Source organism: Psammomys obesus, unplaced genomic scaffold (genome assembly GCF_907164565.1).
Source record: "Psammomys obesus unplaced genomic scaffold, mPsaObe1.curated_primary_1811, whole genome shotgun sequence".
Classification (NCBI taxonomy): domain Eukaryota; kingdom Metazoa; phylum Chordata; class Mammalia; order Rodentia; family Muridae; genus Psammomys; species Psammomys obesus.
The window spans coordinates 26,287,783-26,310,367 of record NW_026590062.1 but is presented as its reverse complement, the minus strand read 5'-3'; the positions used below and the strand labels follow the sequence as shown (position 1 = coordinate 26,310,367).

Genomic DNA, 22,585 nt, shown 5'->3' with positions numbered 1-22,585 from the left:
CTGGGGACCCCAAGGACTCATGTTCACCAACGATTGAGATGGGCAGAGCAGATATTTCCCTTCTTCTTTTAAGAAAGCAAGAGTTCACCTTAGGCCCTAAGATGGTGGGGGTGGGGGTGTCATGATGTCTGATCTTGCTAGCACTGCACTCACAGAGGGCCGACCCATTTAGATTCATTCTCAAATGTTTGTGTTCCAGAGAATTCCTAAGTTCTATGAAGCAAAGTATTCTATGCACAGGAAGGCTATAATGACTGCTCCTGACTGACTGGCATCCTGGAACCTGATGGTGAGTTGTTGTCGAGTTAAGAATCAACCCAGACTGAGTTTGCAACTTTAGTTCCTACTAAGCAGAAAGGAGCTGTAACCAGCCCCCAGGAAAATCTAGCCTCTGCCTGTCCACTGTGCTTCCTAAAAACTGAGAGTGCTCAGTTGAGAGTGAGTGCTGCTGCATCTCCAGGCTGGAGCTCAGCTGCATCTGGCGTGACTCCCCTGGCGGAAGACCGGGAAACATGGGCCTGCTTTCTACTCCGTTTACCCCATGTCCTTTTTCTTTTCTGTGTTGTGTCCAATGGCTGCAATTTTACCCTGTGTGGATGATGATTATATACTGAGTCTTGTGCATCCTAGCAAATCAAAGAACCTAGAGATGATTTGAGAGACTTTCTAAAATAAGGCCATAAAATGTCCAGTGGTGTTCTAGGTACTAGCAGTGTCGAGCAGGACAGAAAGAGACTATGCCCTGTGGTCCTTTAATCCCAATTAAAGGGAAAATGCAGTCACCAACAGAACAAGGACAATGTCTTGCTAAGTTAGCACTGGCCTTCAAGAGAATGAAAAAGGGTAGTATCATGTGCAGGAGACGCTTCTGAGCAGTGCAGAGTAAGAGAAAGGAAGGTTGGAAAGGAGCTATTGCCTGCAGATGTCTTTCTAAGAAAATGATTTCTAAGTGAAGATAACAAAGGAAAAAATTAGCCAAAAAGCCAGGATACAGCCAAAGGCAAGGACACAAGCACAGAGGCTACTGGACAGACCCTCAGTGTTATGCAAGGAACAGCAAGAAGAAAATGCAGAATAGGCATAGCCCAGTAGAAATGGAGGCTTTAAGAAGCATTTGCAAGTGCAAGGCTCACAGGGAAGACTGAATCCCGAGGACACGGCACACTGTGGGAGTCTATCAAGCAAAAAAGAATTCTAGAGACAAGCATAGCAGTGCTGATCATCCCAGCACTTGGGCAGACTAAGACTGGAGCAGTCTCTCAGTTCAAGGCCAGACTAAGCTATCTAGCACATATCATGCAAATGAAGCAAAACTCTGTCTCAAAAACAATAACTAACACCCCCCCCAAAAAAAAAACCAAACAAACATACAAACACCCAAACCCCAACAAGAAAAACAGAGAGAGAATATGAGCACAAGAATATGTCCTACTGTGAACTATAGGCTGTTCAACAAGAGAAAAACAAAAACAAAACAAAACAAAAAACTAACAAACATGAGAAGACTGGGATTTCAGAGGTTTTGCCTGTTCAAGGATCCTTAGCTCTAGTGACTCACCACCTCTGTGGGTTTGCTTCCTTATTTCTCAAATGACAGGACAAAACCGGAAAGGCTGGCTTAGCCCCTGCAGCTCCTACAGCCCAGGAACAACCTTGTTCACCATGTGGGGCCCTGAGTTATCAACGCTATCTTTGCGTCCCAGACAGTCTCAACCTTGAACTGTGGAACATTTCCTCCAGAAACAGATGGAATATGGAGACAGAAGGAACAACTCATTTAAAAACAGAATGGTGTGATTAAAAGCACTCGCTGCTCCTGCCGAGAACCCAAGTTCAGTTCCCAGCACCCCACACAATGGCTCAGTAGCCATCTGTAATTCTAGTTCCAACACCCTCTTCTGGCCTCTGCAGGCATTGCACATACATGGTATGCACACATACGTGAAGGCAAAACATTTATACACAAAAAATAAAAATGAATAAATGAAAAACCAGGAGGCTGAAGACATGGCTCGGTGGTTCAGAGCACTTGTGGCTCTCGTAGAAGATCCAGGTTTGGTTCCCAGCAGCACAGATGTCTGTAACTCCAGCCACAGTGGATCTGACACCCTCATTTGGTCTCTGTGGGCACCCCCCCCACACACACACACATATCCACATGCACACATCTACACAAATAAATACTAATTTTTTTAAAAAAAAACTAGCATCACACAGACCACTGACCTCTCTCTCTCTGAGACCCCTAGCTTCAAATGCCAGGGCTGCAAGCTGCAGAGGAAGGCTTCCAGAAGCCAGCTCTTCCCACCTCTTTTCACTCTTCATTTTTCCTCTGTTTGTAAGAATGTATGCAGCTTAGGTTTTAAAAATATTCCAGTTTTCCTGTTTCTACTTATTGAACTCTTAGATTACAGGATGTGCTAGCTCTCTTTCCTGTTCTTTTCAGAAACTACTCCTTTCAGACGGAGATCTTAGGACATTGAAATATAAAACTTATTTATAAAGTAGAAGTTAAAAACCTCACCGTATTGTTGAAACACGTTTACACTCAGACATAAACTGGGACTAAGAACCATTCTGTCACTAAAAAATCTCCTTTAGAAGGGAAGGAGGATGGAGAGGTAAGGAAGGGAGGGAAGAAGGGAGAGGGGGAAGAACAGCAATTGCGGTAGAGACAGAAGCTGCATTTTCTGGGCCAGTAATCCCAGCACTTAAGAAATAGAAGCACGAACATTAGAAGTTCAAGGTCATCCTCAGCTACATGTCAAGTTAGAGGCAAGCCTGTGTCACATGAGATCTTGTACAAAAAAAACAAAACAGGAGCTGGATAGATGGGTCAATAGTTTAGCTCACTTGCTGTTCTTGCAAGAACCTGAGTTCAGTTCCCAACACACACACACACACACACACACACACACACACACACACACACACACGAACACATTCCAGTTCCAGAGTACCTACTGCCCTTCCTTGGTACCTACCCACATGTCAAGCGTGCAAACTCATACAGGCACACAAATACATACATAAATTTTTTAAAAGAATAAATCTCTTTAAAAGTTTGTAAAGAGGGATTCTGTCTGCAACTCATACTGAGGCATGAATGGCTTTCTCTCCTTTCTTGGGTTTAGGAACATTTCATTGTCTGGACATTCTACATTGTTTCACTGTCAATGGTCCCCAAGGTTTCCATTCCCCTCTGAGCTATTGTACAATAGTCAAAATTTTAAGATATTGCAGTTTCACTAGCTAATAAGTGGCTCTTCACTTAAATTTTATTTTATATGTATGAGTATTCTGCTTGCATATATGTCAAAAGCACTACATGTGCACTGCCTATGGAGGCCTGAAGAGGGCATCAACTCCCCCAGAACTGGAATCACATACTATTGTGAGACACCATATGGGTCCTGGCAATTGAAGTATGGTCCTCAGCAAGACCAGCCAGTGTTCTTAACTAAGCAATCTCTTCAGCCCCAGACCTTCATTTTTAACCTTCTAATCCTGATTTTCCAGCATGACTGGGCACCTTTTCTTTGTTTATGGATTATCGATCTTTGTCTTCTAGGAACTCCCACTTCTAACCTTTGGTTTCTCTTCACCATCTCCTTTCATTTCTAACCCAGTACCTCTTGTGTGCTGGGTAAGAAGTCTATACCTGAGCTGCACCAGCTCTTTAAGAGTTAGTTTTAAATTCCAGCTACCTTCCCTGAGTATATTTATCACAACGATCGTCTGCCATTATGTGGCTTGTGGTGTGTTTCATGCCAACATTTCACTCTCTGCCAGAGCAAAATCCATCAAGAATGTCTTCTGTAGTTTGTGCTTCAGTTGCTTTAAGAAAGTCTCTCTTTCCTGCCTTGAGATCATAAAGTTATCCTCTTGTTATAACTTCTAGAAAGTATTTGTTGGTTTGTTTCATTTAAACCTTTTAATGCCTTTAAATACATTTCTGTTCATGGCTTCAGATGGACAGAGAATTATATTCTCTTCCTCTGCCACAAACCACTGACCAGTGGAGACTGGCATAAAGGGGCAGAAATGAACACAGGTAGACTGTTCAGGAGCAGGCAATGAGCTTCAGAGGACATGGGGACAGTCCTCTGAAGCTCAATCTCAGACAGTGCCACCACTGTGACATGAGAAACCATCCCACCGGGACGAAAGTCACTAAGGTCAATGGAACCCTTGCTTTGAACCTGTGTCTGGAGAGGCTTTGGCTTATGCAGTGGATTGCCATGGTAGACAGATACCTCAGATACTTCATTGAAGACTGACATCACAGCCTGTTGTGGGAGCCTTTAACCCAGGCATTTGGGAACAGAGGCAGGTGAATCCCTGTGAATTTGAGGTCAGCCTGCTCTACAAAGAGAGTTCCAGGAAAACCAGGTCTACACAGAGAAACCCTGTTTGCAAAACAAAACAAATCAAAACAAAACGACTCCATTCATGTCTCACTCTCTAATCCTCCTCTGTCCCAGGCAGGGAACAAAAGCATTGCTACCGTAGTCCCCACAAGAGGGCAGCTGTCTGGACACAAGCTCTCCAGCTTTCATGAAGAAACATTCGTTTTCAAGGCTAGCCTGGAGGCAGCATTATCTTCACTAGTCCACAACAGACTCTGGATTTGTATCACCATAGCTTGTCCTTTCACTGAGAACCAATTTCCCAGATGCTCTAGCTTCGAGGAGCTTAGAGCAAGGTATGCTGGACAAGCCAGGCTGTTAGGATAGGCTTTCATTCCTGGTAAGACAAGTCAGGCCTAGGGAAATGCTGAAGCCAACCCAAAGTATCCTTTATAATGCTTAGCACAGCCCTGACAATGTGGTGAGTTGTAGGGCCAAAAGAGACTAGTGAGAGAGAACAGACCTGTTCCCAGCTTGGTTGCCTGCAGGGTTTCCTGGGTGTAAACATTGAGTGAAGAGATCTTGCTCGCTGTAACCAAAGTTTTACCTCCCTGAACCTCCTGGCCTCTGCCTCACTGCAGCCTCAGGGAGGCATCCACTCCTACATAACAGCATCCAGACCTTCAAAAAAGACTCCCAGGTCCCAAACATTTCTCAACTTCCCTCACAAGAGCTTAGAATCAAGCCTGCACTTTATCATCAACAGCCTCAAAAAATTAGAGTGAACTGCAGTCATGTGAATTCCCAAGAACTGGAAAAGATGCTATCTGCCAGTCTAGAATGTTTCCTGTTCATCATTAGAAAATTATGTTCTTAGTGGAGGGTTACAAACACACACAGAGACATACATTCTTTTCTGTTGCTATGAAAACAAACAAACACCCCGGCAAAAAGCAACTTAGGAAAGAAAAGGGTCTATTTGGCTCACAATTCCAGGTTGCCGTTCACTATGAATCGGAAATCAAGGCAGAAACTTGAAACAATACATCCACAGTCAAAAGCTGAGGGGAAAAAAAAACACAGATTTTGACTGCTTGCTCTTAGCTCGCTTTCTTCACTCTTACTTTTTTCAAGGCTCAGTCTAGAGAATGGTGCATCCCATAGTAGGGTGGGTGCCTGTTGTTATAAAGAAAGAAAATCCCAAACATTTAAGTTTACCATAAAGACTCAGGAGCCAGATGCACCCAGCTGACCTTCCTGCTCAGCTCATGTCTTGAAGGAAAAAAGCCAAAAACTAAATGCTAAAAACCAAAAGCCCAAGGCCAAAACCTTGCTAGCTCACATGACAGCTGAGGAGAAAAAAGCCAAAAGCTCTAAGCCAAAAAGCTCTTTCTTCTTCCCCACACTGTCTTAAATACCCTTTAACTCAAAGATCCCTCCTTTCTGTTAAATCTCTTGTCATCTGGTTACTTGCTCCTCTTCTTGACCTAGAGTTAACTTTATTAAATCTGGTGTACAAAAAGCTCTTAGATTAAAGGTGTGTGCTAGGGCTGAACCTCACCTTAATCACCTGTTTACAATAAACAGAAAGTTCTTGGATTAAAGATGTGTGTGTTAGTGCTGAACCACAGAAAACAAAAGACAGATTTCCATAGTTCACAATCTCCAGGTTCACAATGGGATCAAATATCCTGCAAAAGGTGGGTGGTTTGAACAGGAATGCCCCCCCCCATAAGCTTATATATTTGAATGCTTAGTCATCAGGGAGTGGCATTACTTGAGAGGAATTAGGGGTATGGCCTTGTTAGAAGAAGTGTGTTACTAGGGGTAAGCTTTGGGTTTTCAAAAGCTCAAGCCAGCCCCAGTAACTCTCTTCCATCTGCCTGTGGATCCAGATGTAGAACTCTCTCAATTTCTCAAGCACCACATCTGCCTGTATGTCGCCATGCTACCAGCCATGATGATAATAGACTAAACCTCTGAAACTGTAAGCCAGCCCCAATTAAATGTTTTCCTTTATAAGAGTTGTTGTGAAAGTGAATAAAGTGTAATTAATAAAATAAAATTAAAAAAAAAAAAGTTGTTGTGGTCACTGTGCCTCATCACAGCAATAGAACACTGACTAAGACACTGGGCCAATGAACAATCAAGGCAATCCTCCACAGACACAGGCCAACTACTCCAGGAAATCTAATTAGACTCCTATCCCAGGTGATCCTAGGCTATGCCAAGTTGACAGTTAAAACTGAACAACACATACACACACAGAATTGTGGTCACATGTTCAGCTTCCTAGCTAGAGTAACAGAAGAGAAAAATATCTGAGATACCTTGAGGAAAAAAAAAAATCAACTTTCAGGGATTAACAAAGAACAGTTTGAAACTAGACATAGAGCAAGGAGAAATCAGCTGGTAGAATTGATGAAGGAAATGTATGTTGCCTTGGACACAGAAATTTTATAACCATCAAAATTTTAAACATATACACAAGGGCCAGCAAATGGTTTGGCCTATAAAGGCACTGGCTTACTAAAGTGCTGACCTGAGTTCAATCTCAGAAACCCACATGGTGGCAGGAGAGAAGCAACTCCCCAGAGCAGTCCTCTGACTCTCACAGTGCCCTGTGTGTGTCATGTGAGCACATCTGGCACCTACTGAATAAAGAAGTTTTAACAGTAAAACATGTACTATACTCACAAAACAATGAGAGATACATTTGTGTCAATCGACTGTAATATGGCAGGAGTTTTGACAATTAAAATAGTCAACATAAGGAATGGAGATCAGACATCAGTAACAGTGAAATAGTATAGGTTTCTGGACATTCAAAGAAACGGACAATGTAAACAGATCCATAATACATTCACTGTAGAGACAATAAAATAAAACAAAAAATTAAGACAGACAGATTTGGGGGAAGAAAGAAAGCTTTGTGTGTGTTCGTGTGTGTGTGTTAAAAACTGTGACAAGGATATATGCTAAGGATGGTAGAAGTTGGTCACTTCTGCAAAGTAACACAGAACTGAATTTGGGGTGACTTCATCACTGTTTTCAGAATTTTCTTCTTTTTTAAACAAAGAGTATGTATTAGTTTAGTAAAGGAAGGATGGTACAAAAACACCCTATACTTTGCTTTCCAAACCTAGGAGCTTCTCAGTATACCTGATTCACTCCCCAGAAAAATCCAAGATGACCCATTTCCCACCAAAGAAATAGAGGGGCCAGGTTTCAACCCTCAGCTTCCTCCCCCACAGCTCATACATACAGGACAAAGCACCTGTCAACAGCTCTCATGCAAGCAACAGGGGTCCAAACCCAGGGCCACCCCCTCACTGGGGGCAGCCTCATTCCCTCTGAGGTAAATCATGCAGAGGACTGGAAGGCCCTACAAATCCGTCTAGCAAACATACAAGTCAAATAGCACCATTTACCCTGCATGGGTCTCTTCAGGTTAACAAGGCGTGGGAGGAACCAGGCAACAAAACTAGCCTTGTCCAGTGAGGCTGACCTTTGCCTTTAGGACCAGTGGGGAGCAAGTCATGGCCATGCCACATCACCTGCTCCCTCTGTTGGTAACCTTTCCACTACCTGGGCAGTGTCTGTGAAGGTGAGAAGGCCAACAGAGTAGAACAGGGGCCAGCAGCGCAAAGCCTCCACTGCCTCTCCCTCTGGCAGCCTAGCCTCTCTCTGTTGGTGGGTCCCAGGTCAGCACTTGCTGAAAACACAGTCTAGCCAGGTGCGGTAGCATAGGCCTGTAATCCCAGCACTCAGGGTGGCAGAGGCAGGAGATTTCTGTGAGTTTGAGTCCAGTCTGGTCTACAAACTGAGTCTAGGACAATCAAGGCTACAGAGAGAAACCCTGTCTTGGAAAACAAAACAAAACAAAACAAAACAGAAAAAAGAAAAAGAAAACACAATCTAACTAACCTGAGCTGGGAGCATCTATGACCAGGACCAAGCACAGAGCCTGCCCACCAAGAGCCACAACTACCCCAAAAGAAAAGGAAGCAAGTGATGCCACAGGAGTGAAGAAAGAAGAAAGGCCTTCCCATAACATGGGTTGGGGAGTTGAGCAGAGAAGGGAGAGGAGAGAGATGTCTGAATGCATGTGAAGTATGTAGGTCTTCAGCAGAAAGAAAGATAGGAAACTTTATTCCCCCTCAGGGAGAGATATCATCATCATCCTCTTCATCATCCTATATTTTCATAAAGAGTCTCAGTGTATTGCTCAGGCTGGCCTGGAACTCACAATCCTTTTACCCCATTCTCCCAAGTGCTGAGATTAGTCATGGGTCATCATGCCCAGTAATGATTTTTTTTTTCAATAAAGTTTGCCAAATGATTTTAAGGTTTGTCTATATGCATTATTTTCATGTAGAATAATACCCCACTGAAAGGCTGGGACCACATTATATTTTTTCATTTGTTGACTGATGGACATATGGGTTATTTCTACTTTGGGGCTGTTCTGAACAACGCTACTACAATTCTTATGCCCCCTAGTTTTGTATGCACACCTTCTTCCAGTTCTAGAATGGCTGGTCACCTGGTCATTGCAATTCAAATTTCTGAAGAATTGTGACTGGCTTCTCACAGGGTTACACCATTTTACACCACCAGCAAATCTGAGGGTCCTCATTTCTCCCCATTCTCTAGGAAGCAAGCCACTTTTAATTCAGAGTGAGCAAATTCAGAATAAAAGCAGTTACTGGGACACACACACACACACACACACACACACACACACACCTCCTAAACCCAGAAGGGCCGGGGAGAAGACTAGCTTGTTGCAGCCCCTTTTCTGCTACAGGGGGAGAGAGTAGGCCCTCCCTATTGTCTACAAGGATCTTGGAGCCTGCCAGGCCAGGCTCTGTTCCTCTTGCCTGCACTTATTTCCCCTTCCAGGAACCTTTTCCATCCTGAGACTCACTGATCCCATAGTTACATTACAACCTAAGTTGGACCACCCAAAACTAAGCCCCCAAGAACGAGATCAACAAATAAAGCCTCCTGACAACTTCAAACCCACCTCATAGCTCCCTTCATTGAGCCTACCTGGGGTTCTCCATAGAAGGACTAGATTGAAAACAATTAACCCAGGGAAGCACTTTTTCAATAGAATACAGTGGATAATGGAAAATTCTGAAAATAGCCTCAGCATCAATCAATAGGAGGCCAGCTAAATCAAATGCAATGTTTTTCCAAAACACAATATTCCCTATAAAGGGGAATCTGTCCTAAGAGAGCATAATGCACACAATCTATTCACCAATGCAGAATATGCAGAAACATACTGCATGACTTTGTGTTGTGAGATGAATCGGATGTGAACAGCTTTCCAGACACACAGAGAAACCTGAAACATGCTGGGAGTTACCTCTGTGCAATGGAAAGAAACAAGTTTTCATTTTATTGATAAAATGTCTTTGCTATTTTTTACAAAACACATTAATTTCACAAAAATAAAAATTATAGAAACAAAGATAAAGTCATGTCCATATTATTTCTTAACACACGAACGCTGCCATTCAGCAAGACAGAACAAGACAGGGGTTACACCTGGGGGACACAGAGGAGAAATCAAACCTGCTGGGGTTGGGAACTGTTGGGTGGGGGCAGGGGATCCACACAGAGCCACAAGGGACCGGCGTGAGGAGGGTGGCTACGGAGGAAGTGGAGGCACATGGGGACTGGCAGAGTAAGGAACCAGAAGGTGCAGGTCATGGTGGCTTGAGACTGTAATCCCACAACCTAGGAAGCTAACGTAAGAGAAACGCACGCTCTCAGGCAGCCTGGGCCATAATGAAAACAAACAAAAAGAAAATAGCTATAACTGGGCTCTAGCTGATTCTCACTGCTGCTTTAAAGGGGAGTTATGAAAATGACAAGGAGTGAGGTAGAATGAATGTGAGCTGAAAGTGGAAGTGCTGTGTGTGTGTGTGTGCACATGTGCGTGTGTGTGAGAGAGAGAGAAGAAGAGAGAGAGTTACAGCTTTCACTATGTACACCAAGACGCAGATGTGCATGGCAAGGGACTAAAGTGATCAAGCACAAGTCTATGGGAGACGTCATGAAGAAAAGTGTGAAACATTACTTTATTTTCTGTGTATGGGTATTTTGCCTGCACGTATGTCTGTACACCACTGTGTACGTGGTTCCCATGGATGCTAGAAGCAGGCATCAGATCCCCCGGAACTGGAATTACGGATAGCTGTGAGTCATCATGTGTTGTGAATCAAACCTGGATCCTCTGGAAGAGCAGCTAGTGCTCTTAACCACTGAACCATCTCTGCAGCCCCATGTGAAAACATTAAAAGAGGCTGTGCTGTACTGCCCAGCCCAGCCCGATGATTTCTTGCTTAGCCTTGAGGGTCACAAACTTCAATCAATCTCAGTTTCTGTCTGTCTCCCCCGCCCCCTCGTCTCACTCATTCTGTTTGTGTGTGTGTGTGTGTGTGTGTGTGTGTGTGTCCAACTGTGTCTCTATCTTTCTCACTGTTTCTGTGTGTTTGTCTATTGTCTGTCTCTGTCTCTCAGTCTGTCTCACTGTTTCTGTGTATGTGTGTGTGTGTGTGTATGTGTGTGTGTGTGTGTGTGTGTATGTCTGTCAGTCTCCCCCCTCTGTTGCTCTCTGTCCCTGTCTGTCTTTCTATGTGTGTGTGTCTCTCTCTCTCTCTGTGTCTCTGTTTCTTTCTCTGTATCTCTCATTGCTGGCACTCTTTCTAATGAGAGACTGTGGGAAAGAAAGATGATATCCCAATACCCACACACAAACTAAGCACTCAAATCATGCTTCATTTGGGAGATGGGGAGTTGGTTTGTACTTGTGACTGATGATATCACAGGTGAACATGGACCTCACTGTGCAATCCTGGACAGCCTTCTACCTCAGCTGAGATTAGAAAGACAAGACACTCTATCTGGCAGATTTTCCCTCATAATACTTTTAAATATCACTTTTCCCCCCATTAAAGGGAATGAAGGACTACTTGAAAAAATAAATGCTTGCACTAGAGGCTAAAGAAAAACTATAAAATGAGCCTGGGATGGCTGGTAGGTCAGAGACTAAGGTGACAAAATAATACAGGAGATGTGTCAAAAGGATAGAGAAGTAAGCTTGAAGGACCAAATGGGCTATAAAACAAAGAGTAAAAGAGGGGGGAGAAGAAAGGGTAAAAGGAAGCAAAGTAACTACAGTGGAGAAGCCTGGGAACACTAGCCTTTGAGTAGCCAAGGAGAACAACACCAGGTACAGGCCAAAACCTAGCCACAAACCAATCAACAAGATTCAAAAAGGCTTTTCTCATAGTCACCAAAAGTGGACATCAAATCAAACCATGAAGTGAGTCAGACCCAAAACAAGGGCCTCCTATAAGACAGCTGGTCTGTAACCTTCAACAGTATCCAGGTTGTGAAAGTCAAGCAAGGTCTTAAGAGTCGAGGGAGACCAGAGAGCAAAAGAAGGATCCTTGTGAACCAGGTCCCGTACTAAGAAAACACATCCTTAAGGGGACCAGAGGGATGAGGCAGAAGGAATGGGAGATAGAAAATGATGAATGAGGGGTGGAGGAGGTAATCACAGTGTCTTTATTTTCATGGGCAAAAATGTCAAAAGGAAAATCAATATGCTGTAATTGATAAGTGCTTTAAAAGGACTCATTGCTGGCAGGGATGGATGGGGTCCGTTGCTTAGATGGTGATAGTGAGTTGATGCTGACATTAGCAGTTCTGTCACAGAGTAGAATATCCTTGTTTGTAAGAAATATACATTAGTGTATTAGGGTGATAAGGTATCAATCACACTGGTAAATATTATCTTGGGTGTGAGGCAAGGGTTCAACTAGCACATTAGCAAGCCATTCTACAGACTTATAATAGTTTCATAATAATTATTTTTTAAAAAACTCAAAAATGAGCAGAAAGCAATGAGGGTATTTATGCTAGATGGACAGGTGAGTTTAGACTAAGCACAACAGTATTTTCAAGAGAACCCATGATTCTGCTCTCTATCCCTTGGGAACTAAAAAACGGGAAGAAATTTTTCCTTTGAAGCCTCAAATTCCTCACCCCCAACCCATCTCTCATAAGCCCTTTCCACATACACCTCTAGACTCCAAGATCTAGGCTAGGAGAACTTGCCAACAAAACACAGAAAACACCACTGCAAACTGCTACTCAGGCTTCTGTCAGTTGGGCAAGGAGAAAAGAGCACTTTGAGCTCTAACAGGAGGAAGAAAGGCCACATGCTACCCAATACGATGACAATGAGAACCACTCATTTGGCCTTTGTGTAGGGGCTCTTCTCCTTGCAACCTGCTTTCCACCTGTGATGTCGCATGGCCTGCAAACCAAATAAGCCACAGGCCTCCTTGTCCTATTATACCCTAAGGTGCATGCCTCAAAGCACACCCAACTTGGTAGCACATGAAATACTCATAATAACAGGCAATTGTGTGACTATTTGAGTAGTCTGTCTTCCTCATAGGGCTACAGCTTCTACCAGACCAAGGCAGTTTGTTTGCTGATATTCAGGTTCCTCAATGGAAACAGACTTCCCAGAAACACTTGTAAATGGTCACACAAATGAAGAATTTGGTAAGAGTTTGGATGGCTGGGTGGGTGGGTGAGTGAGTGACTAGACAGAGGGTCAGTTAGGCAGGCAGATTGGGCAGGGAAGTAGCAGACTTTGGCCTGCCCCTGGCTGTGTAGTCCTACCTGCTGCTGCTGGGCCCGGAGGTCCCCTATCTCCTTCTGGTCCTCTTCCCTGAGCCGCTTCATGTCCTCCCAGGACTGCTGCAGCAGATTCCGCTCCCGCAGCAGCTTCCCGTTCTCCCGTCTCAGCATGTCTACGTCATCCTTCAGCTGAGTCTGGTCACTCAGGAGCCGGCTGTGGAGGGTGCTGAAACCCCACAGAAACACTTAGCTCTGACCAATTTTTCCCCCACACCCCATCTCCAGGTACCATGGGCCCCAAGTCCCCAAAGAGATCAAGACAGTGGCCATAGGAGCCAGGCCAGCAACACTCGGAGGGAGGCAAAACCCAGAGAGCAAGTAAACTCCAAAAAGACTGAACCCCAGTTCTGAAAACCCCAACACCAAAAGGGATACAAATATCTCCAAGGAAAGGAGATAGTCCCAACCTGTGCCTGTATGTCCTGGGGCCTAGAGAAACATGGCAGATAGAGGGTAAGTACCCTCTGAGTTAGGTCAGGAGCCCCAAGGAGAGAATACCCAATCTGCCCATCCCGTGAGAATAGGCTGTAGTTAAGCCCAAGCCAAGATCCAGGTCTTGGACTGCATGAACTCTGCTGCCTGTCTTAAATCTCTCTCTCTCTCCCTCTCTTTTTTAAATCTACAAGCTTCTAGGCTATCAAGATAATGCTGGGAGGGGCTAACAGTCTCTTTCATATGTAGCAAAACTGAGTCCAAAATGCACAAGTCCTCTCACAGAAGAAAGACTGCTTGCTAAGTGGCAGGCACACAAGGCTAGAACCAGAGCCCCAGACTCTCCTGTCCGAAACTAAGAAGGGCAGAAGGTGGCTACTCCACAAGTGCTGGGGCCTCTCCCAGCACAACACTCACTGATAGAAGTCTGTCTCCTTGGCCACCTCCTCGCACCTCTTCAAGGCGTTGGTGTGTTGGTTCTGTAAGCTCTGCAGGTCCGACATGGCCCGCACACACTGGATCTTTAGCCTCTCATAATCAGGATTCAGCCTGTGGTAGGGCCTGGCCCCAGGAGCAAAGAACCCCATGAGCACAGGCCTCAAGGATCATTTGAACTCAGGCTGGGTCCTGGACTATTCCAGCCCAGGGGATGCCACAATCCTGGCTGCTATGTACTGCGACCTCCTGGTGTTTATGAAACTTGTTATCCTGGCTTCAGGTGGCAGAGGCAGGGGTACAAATGGAGGGAGCCATGGCTTCATGAGCTCCCTCAGTAAGCCTGGAGGGGCAGAGTAGCTCTCTATGTTCCCAGGAGTCTAGGCCACAGCTCTGGGCTCACCAGAAACTGTAATGATGTTCCTCCTGCCTTCAGAACAGGGATTATACATTCTAGGTTGCTATTACAACACCGATGCCCAGAGCACAATCAGTATATCCAGGGAGGATAGCCAATATCAGGATGGCTTTATAAACTCCCCAGGGGATTCCATTATGGTGCCAAGGTGAGCACACGGCACAAAAACCATTTTGCTTATAAGGGGGCTCCAAGGCTTCAGCACTGGCATTACATGAAAACTAAGAGGCAAGTAAATCCTCAGGCCCTGCCACAGAAACCCAACTCCCAGAATCTGGAGGGAAAGGAGGGAAAACTGCATCCTGCTCTTCGGTAGGCTCTCTAGAGAATGCTGGTGCATGGTTCCCTACAGAAGACTGAGCCAAAGCTTTCGCAATGGGTACAGATACTAAAACTCCCAAAAATATTTTCTTCAACACAAAAAGATGCCATGTAAAATGTACCTTTAAAAGATGCCTATAGGCCAAGAACAACACATGGGTTTACAAACCGCAGAAAGGTCCAGCCAGCTTTGCAGCAGACTGTGGTCTTCAGAGAATTATGCAGGTTGGGGTCTTCAGGGAGACAGTATGTGTGTGCACACCCATGAGCACATACACATGCAAATATGGGCCCAGCAGTGGGATGCAGCAGAATGAGGGCACAGGGGAAAGCTTACTCTCTCAGCACTGAAAGCACAGGACCAGAGAGCAACAGTTGAAAGTTTCAGGTACCCTATAATCCACTAGCAAGCACCAAGTAACCAGGCCCCTCCAACTGCCACCAGAAGCACCTACCGCACAATCACCTGTGAGGCAAATACCACTGGCAAGGGCGCTTGCCTAGATGCTCTACCACAAACTCACATCACAGCGGGGCTCTCACGGAAGCTACTACTTCTCGGGGTTCCCTCAGATGCATGATGGGAATACAGAGGCTCTTATTTTCACTTGGAGAAGGCATAAGACATACAGAGAGAGAAAGAGAAAGGGAATGGAAGAGAGAGAGAACACTGTACCCACCCAGGCTTAAGGTTCGGCACCTGGGTAGCATCCCAAGGGGAGGCTTGGATAAGGGGACACCCTGGAGATGAAACCTCCAGAAAACATGGAGCTAAGGGGAAGTGTCTCCAGATGACAGTCGTGTCAGGACAGTCATTGGGGAGCTGGGACAATGACTACCTTTTGTCAAAAGTGGCTCCATGGGTGGCGAAGGCCAGGCGCTTGCGAAGCTCGTTCCTCTCACGAGTCATCAGCCGTAGCTGAATGGAGAGGTTCTCCACCTTGTCGTTGGCCTGCTGCTCGGTGAGGAGGGGTGGTGGAGATGGTGCCTTCCCAGTGGTCCCTGTGGGCAGGTAAGCACAAGTGAACATGCACTTGGGTGCATTCCCAAAATGCCAGCATTGTTCTGACATCTTGGCTTATTCAGCTACTCATGAAGCAGTGATGAGCCCTAAGTCTTCCCACTGCATGGCACCAAATGGGACCAGTCCCCAGCAGCTGCTGCAGGAACACCACTCCTACATAGTAGGTCCCACTGCAATTTCTCTTCACAGATGAAGTTGGCACCAGGGTCTACACCATCAAAAAACAATAACAACAACAACAAAAAAGAAAACAAACACATATTTCCTAATGCTCTTAGGATTCTCCAACCACAAATTTATTTTTGTTGCCACTTCGTAACTGTAATTATGCTACTCAGCAGTGTCTCAGTTCCTAAGACCACCAAGAACATATGTTTTCTGGTGGTTGTGACCCACAAGTTGAGAACTGCTAGTGTAGACCATCTGGTCCTGGCCAAGGACCCTGAGCATTCCCACTCTCTTCCCAGCATGGATTTCACATCTCTAGAATGGAATTGTTTGGAGCACTAATCTTTGCCTGCCTTGGACATCTGGACATGCTCTCTATCACCCACATGACAAAGAAGGCAGGACAGACTACTCTGGGCCCCAAGCAGAGGCCCAAGGAGAAGAGCACACTTGGAGCAAAGTCAATACCCCAAGGATCAGGGCAGCTGCCCAAGGCTGGGACCCACAAACCATGTCTCCATCCTCTTTCATCATGGCTAAATATGCCACTCAGTTTCTACTGCTGATCCACTGCCTCTGGACCTGCCCAAGCCAGCCCAGGCCAGCTGGCTTGGAGAAGGCTGGCAGTTCACAGCTTATGTGATGCAGGTAAATCCTGAGGCATGCCTTCCTCACCTGTGCTCAAAACCAAAAACAAACAAATGCCTTACATTTTATGAAGGATGACAATCACAGATGACTATGAAAAGATCCAAGCAGATCTCTAAGAATCCAGAGACAAAACACTTCACCCCAACTGTCCCCAGAAGAATTAAACCATGGCCCTTTTATAGTTAGGCTAATCAGTATGTTCACCTGACACCTCACCTAACTCTTGAAGACCCAGGGTGGGGTCAGAGGAGCTCACAGCATCCATCTCAATTTGGGGATGTCATCAGGGAGGCTGAGTCATCCCAGAGGTCTGACCCTTGTCTCCCCAGTGCACCCAGACATGCAAAGATAATATCATTCACCTTCTATCTGTGGGGACCAAACACAACCCTTCTAATCCTTGTTGTCTGATGGCTCATACAAACCAAATGGTAATTAAATGAAAAGTGAGCCTTGCACCTTCCAGGGGCTCCAGGGGTCAGAGGGAACTGAATTTGTCATGGTATGAGGAGGAGCCCTAGGGCTGGCTGGCCAGATGGACTAGACTAACTGCCAAGCTTCAGGCCAGTGAGACTCTTCCTCAAATAAGGTAGAAGGAAGCACAGCAAAGGCTATCCTCTGGCTTCTACACATATACCCTTACACATGCACAGGCATTCTTGCATAAACGTATCCATTTTTACTTATTTTTAATATTTTTCAGTATTATTCCCATGCTTTCCAGCACTGGAGAACGTGCTGAGGATGAGGCAGCCCTACAGCACAATGCGCACCCAGAGTCCCCCAAACCTACATGACCAGATTATCCTCCAACAAGAATACGTGTGTCCCAGTAGCTAGAGGAACCCCAGACTAGGACTATGGGCACAATAGCCACGTGCTGTTAAGTGTGAGCAGTGGAATGGCAGTGAGCAAGGCACGAAGCAGAACCCATTCTCTGCCCACCAATCAGTTCCTCTACCACCATACACTGCTGAGGATCAGTGGGCAGCTAGGCAGCGGGGTAGGCGACTGGCTGTGGGCTCTTTGCCTCTGGCTCCCTCAGGCTTATTCATGCAGGCTGCATGTTTGACTTCAGATTCTTTGAGCCTGTGGTGTCAGAAGCCAAGTAGAAAACTAGCACTAGCCAAAAGCAGGGGGATGGTCAAGTGACATTCCTGAAAGCTCTAGGCCCTGGCTGCTGAAGATGGTACCAGGCAGGGAAAGAATATAGTCACCAGGCTCACCAAGCCAGTCTTACAGGCAGCCCAGGACCACCCAGAGCTGGCAGGAAAGACCTGGTCCTTCTCCGGAGCAACTGCTTCTTGCAGCTCCTGAGCTCCACTGGAGAATGCATACCACCCACAGCTGCTGACACAGCAGCCTAAGGAAAAACAATTAGCAAACACACGTATACACACACACACACACACACACACACACACACACACACCTCCTAGTGGTTCTGCTGTAATGTTTGCGCATCAGGTAGTTATTTATACCTAAAAGAATGCCTTCTGGGTGAAATTCAAATGCTCCTACTGGTCTCTATCCTGAAGTAGGTGAAAGCAGGGTTTCTCAGAACAGCAGCTGCAGCCTTGCCACTTACAGGCTCTCTGGCTGGACAAACTAACGGAACCCTCCACTCAGAGTCTGCTTTTCAGGATTCACTGCGCCTTCCGCAGAACCATGCTTTTCTTGCTGTATTCCAGAGGGACTGAAGGCCAGCTTCCTTCTGCCTCCCTCAGGTCTTTCTGTGTTCTCTGTTCTCTCTGTGTATGCAGCAGCAGGCATGGCCTTGCGAACATGCTCACAAGTAATCCTCACTTCCTGCAAGAGGAAAAGCTGTCCCCACAAGACTAGGTAACATCATAAATGTGAGAATGTTAAGGTTTTCCCCAGGATACAAAAGACACAGCGGCTGGAGATGTAGCCTGACTGATAAAGAACTTGCCTACCATGCACAAGGCCCTGTGTTCGACCCCAGTACTGCAGAAACCAGTGTCATAGAGTATACCTGTGATCCTAGCATTACAGTGCAGGAGTCAGAAGGATCACAATTGCTAGGTCATCCTATAATAAATTCAAGGCCAGCCTGAGCTGTATGAGGCCCTGTCTCAAAAGAAAAAAAAAAATATAGATAGACAGACAGACAGGTAGATAGATAGATAAACAGATGGATAAAGGCTGTCTAGGGAAGAAACTGCTGAGATCACGGGAATACTCCTTGCCTCTCTCCTTGGCTCCTTCCCCAACAGAAGGGAAATTACCCTTTCCAGGAACCTTCCCTGGAACACAAAAAATCCCTCAGCTTCTCTCCCTCCCACAAGCCAGAGATCCATCTCTCTCGTATAAGAGAAACCACCCACTACTTCCATCTGCAAGAAACTCTAACTAGGAGTGTCTCCTCCCCTCCCTAAAGCTTCTCTACTTACTCAAGATACAAAAGACTACTGCAGAATTGGGTCAGGATGCATGGGGAGAAGAAACAGAAGCACAGGAGTGCACTCCAGAAGCTTCTCAGAGCTGGTTGCAATGAGGATGGCGGTCCTCAGAGAAGCCACGTGCCAAGCTGATGAAAATTACCCTCCAAGAGGCCTCAGCAGAAGGATACTATAGCTACCATGATGTTAACAAAGGAAGCTTTTCCGGTAGCTATGAAAAAAAAACAAAAATAAACAAACAAGCAACAACAACAACAAAAAAAAAAAAAAAAAAAAAAAAAAAAAAACCACTCCCAGGCAGAGCATGGAGCTCAATTGTGGACGTAGAAAGTTGAGGCAGGATGATTGGCAAATGAGAAGCCAGCCTGGATTACATTGTGAGATTTGGCAGCATTCTTCCCCCCACTCCCACCCCCACCCCCCAAAAACAAAAACAAAAACAAAAACAGACAAAACGTTAAGTTTAGGATCTAACTCAGTTGGTAGAGTACTTGCCTAGCACATATGGAGCTCTGCATTTGGTCCCCAACACTAGCACAAACTGTATGAGGTTTTGTACACCTTTAAATCCCAGCACAAATGAAGTGGAGGCAAGGGGATGAGAAGTTCAAGGCTCTCTACCCAGCGAGTTCACAAAACCTGGGATACATGAGATGCTTGTACTGGTTAGTTTCTTTTTCAACTTGACACAAACTAGAATCACCTGGGAGGAGGGACCCTTAATTGATCAGTCTAGCCTCTGCTATGTCTGTGTGGGAATTGTTCAATTATTGATGCAAGAGGGCCCAGTCCACTGTTGACAGAACTGTTCCTCAGGCAGTTGGTCCTGGACTGTGCTAAAAAGCTAGTTAGAAGCAAAGGGGAGCAAGCCATTCAGCAGCTATCATCCACAGCCTCTGCTCCTGCTGAGTTCCTGCCTGACTTCCCTCTGTGATGGACTTGTAGTTACCTGGAGGTATAAGCCAAATAAACCCTTCCTCCCCAAGTTGCTTTTGGTCATAGCGTTTATTACAGTGGCAGAAAGCAACCTAGGACAATGCTGTCTCCCAATCTTAACCTACCAAGCCCTCTGTTGAAGTGCCCTTCACTGTTTCATCTTAATATGAAGCAAGACAGTGGACATGATCTCTCTATTCTAAGGACCTTGTTCTTACCTTTCCTAAGGTCCACATAGAAAAACCAAACAAGAGTGGGTACCCATCTGACCTTGCAGGCACCACCCCCACCTCCGGTGTACCTATGACAAGCTCTGCCTCTCACTAGCCATGAAGAAGACTAGTCTGGTCTCCTCAGTGGATGATATGTTGCCTATCACAGACATTGCACGTCCCACCCAAGCAGAGTGGACTGTCTAAGTGCAGACGGTGAATTCTACCACAAGTTTCTGATCGTTAGATGCTCAGGAACCTGCATCCCTGATGAATGCTCAAGTACGCTGGCCCTGGGTCCAGGCTTCAATTACAGGCCTAGTAGGGTCAGCCCAGTAACTCTGCTGCCCTCAATGAGAGAAGATCCCCCCCCAGGGTCTCTGGGAAAGGCGCCTTTTATCATATGGAGACCTTACAGGAATTGGTTGTCTTCTTCATCTGGATTGTCATCTGTGACATCCAAGATAGAAACCCCTGGCCACAGGTGGCCATGTAACTTGTATAATTGAGAAACTAGAAATTTCATTATATTTTTAAGGCATTTAAATGTGAAGAGCTACTTGGCAGTGGCCTCATATTGGACTTTACAGCCCTGGGTGCTTTCAAGTCTGGATATGACAGCTAAACTGCTGTTGTAGGCAGTTTGCCATAAGCCCAAGGGGGCAGAGCCCCATCCTGATCATAGCCATGCCTCTAATATGAGGTCACACATTTCCTTACTGGTTAAGGAAGAGGGTGTGGGTGTTCCGCTGTGAATAGTAGAGAAAGAAAAGTAAATCCTGTGAGCTTGAGAGGACTGACCAAGGAACACAACCAGCTCTTGCGTGAAAGAACTGGGCACAACCAGTGCAGGCTGAGCTTATGATGGGACACACATCAAAGATTTGTTCTCAGACTGTTCATGACTGTCAAGAAGTATCTGGGGACACTGCTGACCCTCCTACCTTCAAGTTCAGCCCATTGAGATAGGCATGGTGGTACATGCCTATAATCCCTGTACTCAGGAAGCAGAAGCAGGAAGACCTAGAGTTTGCAGTTTGTGCTACATAAAGACCTTCTCAGAAAAATACAAATCCTGTCTTCCTGCTCATGCTCAAAATGCTGACAGAAGCAGTAAATGCTTGATGAAGCAGAGCTGCTCTCTGGAGCCCCTGTGAGATCATACACGCTCCTCGGAAAGGTGTCATTGCCAGCTCAGACTGACAATGTGAATGTGTCTGCAATATCCACTATAGATGAGAAGAGCATCAAGACACAAGAAAAAGAAGCCTCACTTCACCCTCGTATCCTGATGGCCCTGGTCCTGAAGAGCCATACCCATAATCAAATTGTAATGCAAGACTCCCTGGAACATCCTTCCTGAACTCCAGATGCCATGAGAGCTATGAGGTCAATGTGCTCCTTTCAGATGTTGAAATCCTAATCCAGAAAAAGGACAATAGGAACCTTATTTCGAAGCCTAGAAATGGTGTGTTTATAGATGAGCAACTTGAGGCCACAATGGACGGGACAGGCCTTGGACCTGGTGTGATTAGTACCCTTAGCACATTTACACACACACACACACACACACACACACACACACACACACACACACACACACGAGAGGGGCGGGGAGAGAGAGAGTGAGGGGGACAGAAAGACAGACAGGAGGGTTGGAGGATGACTAGGCAATTCATGAGGAAACCTACTAGAAGAATTGCTGGCAAACTGTCCCAAACCCTTGAGAGCACACAGCCTTGCCAACTCTCTGATCTTGGACTCTGACCTCCAGACCTTTCCATGGCGGAAGTCCCAGCCTGTGAGACTTCGCTAAGGCAATCCGGGAAGACATGCTCAGAGCCGACCCCTGGCGCCTACTTGCCCCTGATCCCACTGCCTTCCCGTGCTCTAAGAGGCCGTTTTAGTCTTTACCCTGAGATCTAGCAGCCAAGGGGCCATGCCCCCCTGTGCACTACTCCACACCTGGTGTGAAGAGTTCAGAAAGTGAACTGACAGGTGGGATGTCAGTCCTAGATGGATTAGGAAACTAAGGCTTGCTACTTCCCCTCTGTGGGTGTCAACTTTCCCATCTCTCTGTAGCAGGAAAGCACAGTGACTGGACCAAGATCTATGTGAGCTTTCAAGTCCCAACACTCCAGGACTCCACAGAAGCTATCGCCCATCTTTCACAGCCATATGGGACACTGGGGCTTCCAATAGAGGGGTCCAACACATGGCAAAGGTCATACACAGAAGCTTGGGAAGGTTAGACAGTCATACAACCTTCCTGCCACAGCACATGTCAGAGAGCTGAGATACAGTTGGTCTCTCTCCTGGGCTCAAGGAAACATCCATTTCAGCATGGACTGGCTACTTTCCCAAGACAACACACTAACCCTGTTACAAAGGACAAGCATACGGGTTCAATCTTAACAAGAAGCTTTTTTTTTTTTGGGGGGGGGGGGCGCTGGTCAGACTCACTAAGTAAAGAAGCAATGAAG

General features: G+C 45.9%; 1 protein-coding gene across 2 annotated transcripts in view; it reads right to left on the bottom strand.

Annotated features, from left to right (window-relative positions):
- The window catches only part of Dlg5 (discs large MAGUK scaffold protein 5), a 111,907-nt gene that overhangs the window by 46,933 nt on the left and 42,389 nt on the right, over nucleotides 1-22,585 (bottom strand). For both annotated transcript variants that reach the window (XM_055605816.1, XM_055605817.1), the window contains exons 3-5: nucleotides 15,528-15,690; nucleotides 13,932-14,075; nucleotides 13,065-13,248 (exon numbers count right to left, since the gene is read on the bottom strand). In XM_055605816.1, the coding sequence (XP_055461791.1) occupies nucleotides 13,065-13,248; nucleotides 13,932-14,075; nucleotides 15,528-15,690 (491 nt within the window). The remainder of the gene's footprint in view (nucleotides 1-13,064; nucleotides 13,249-13,931; nucleotides 14,076-15,527; nucleotides 15,691-22,585) is intronic.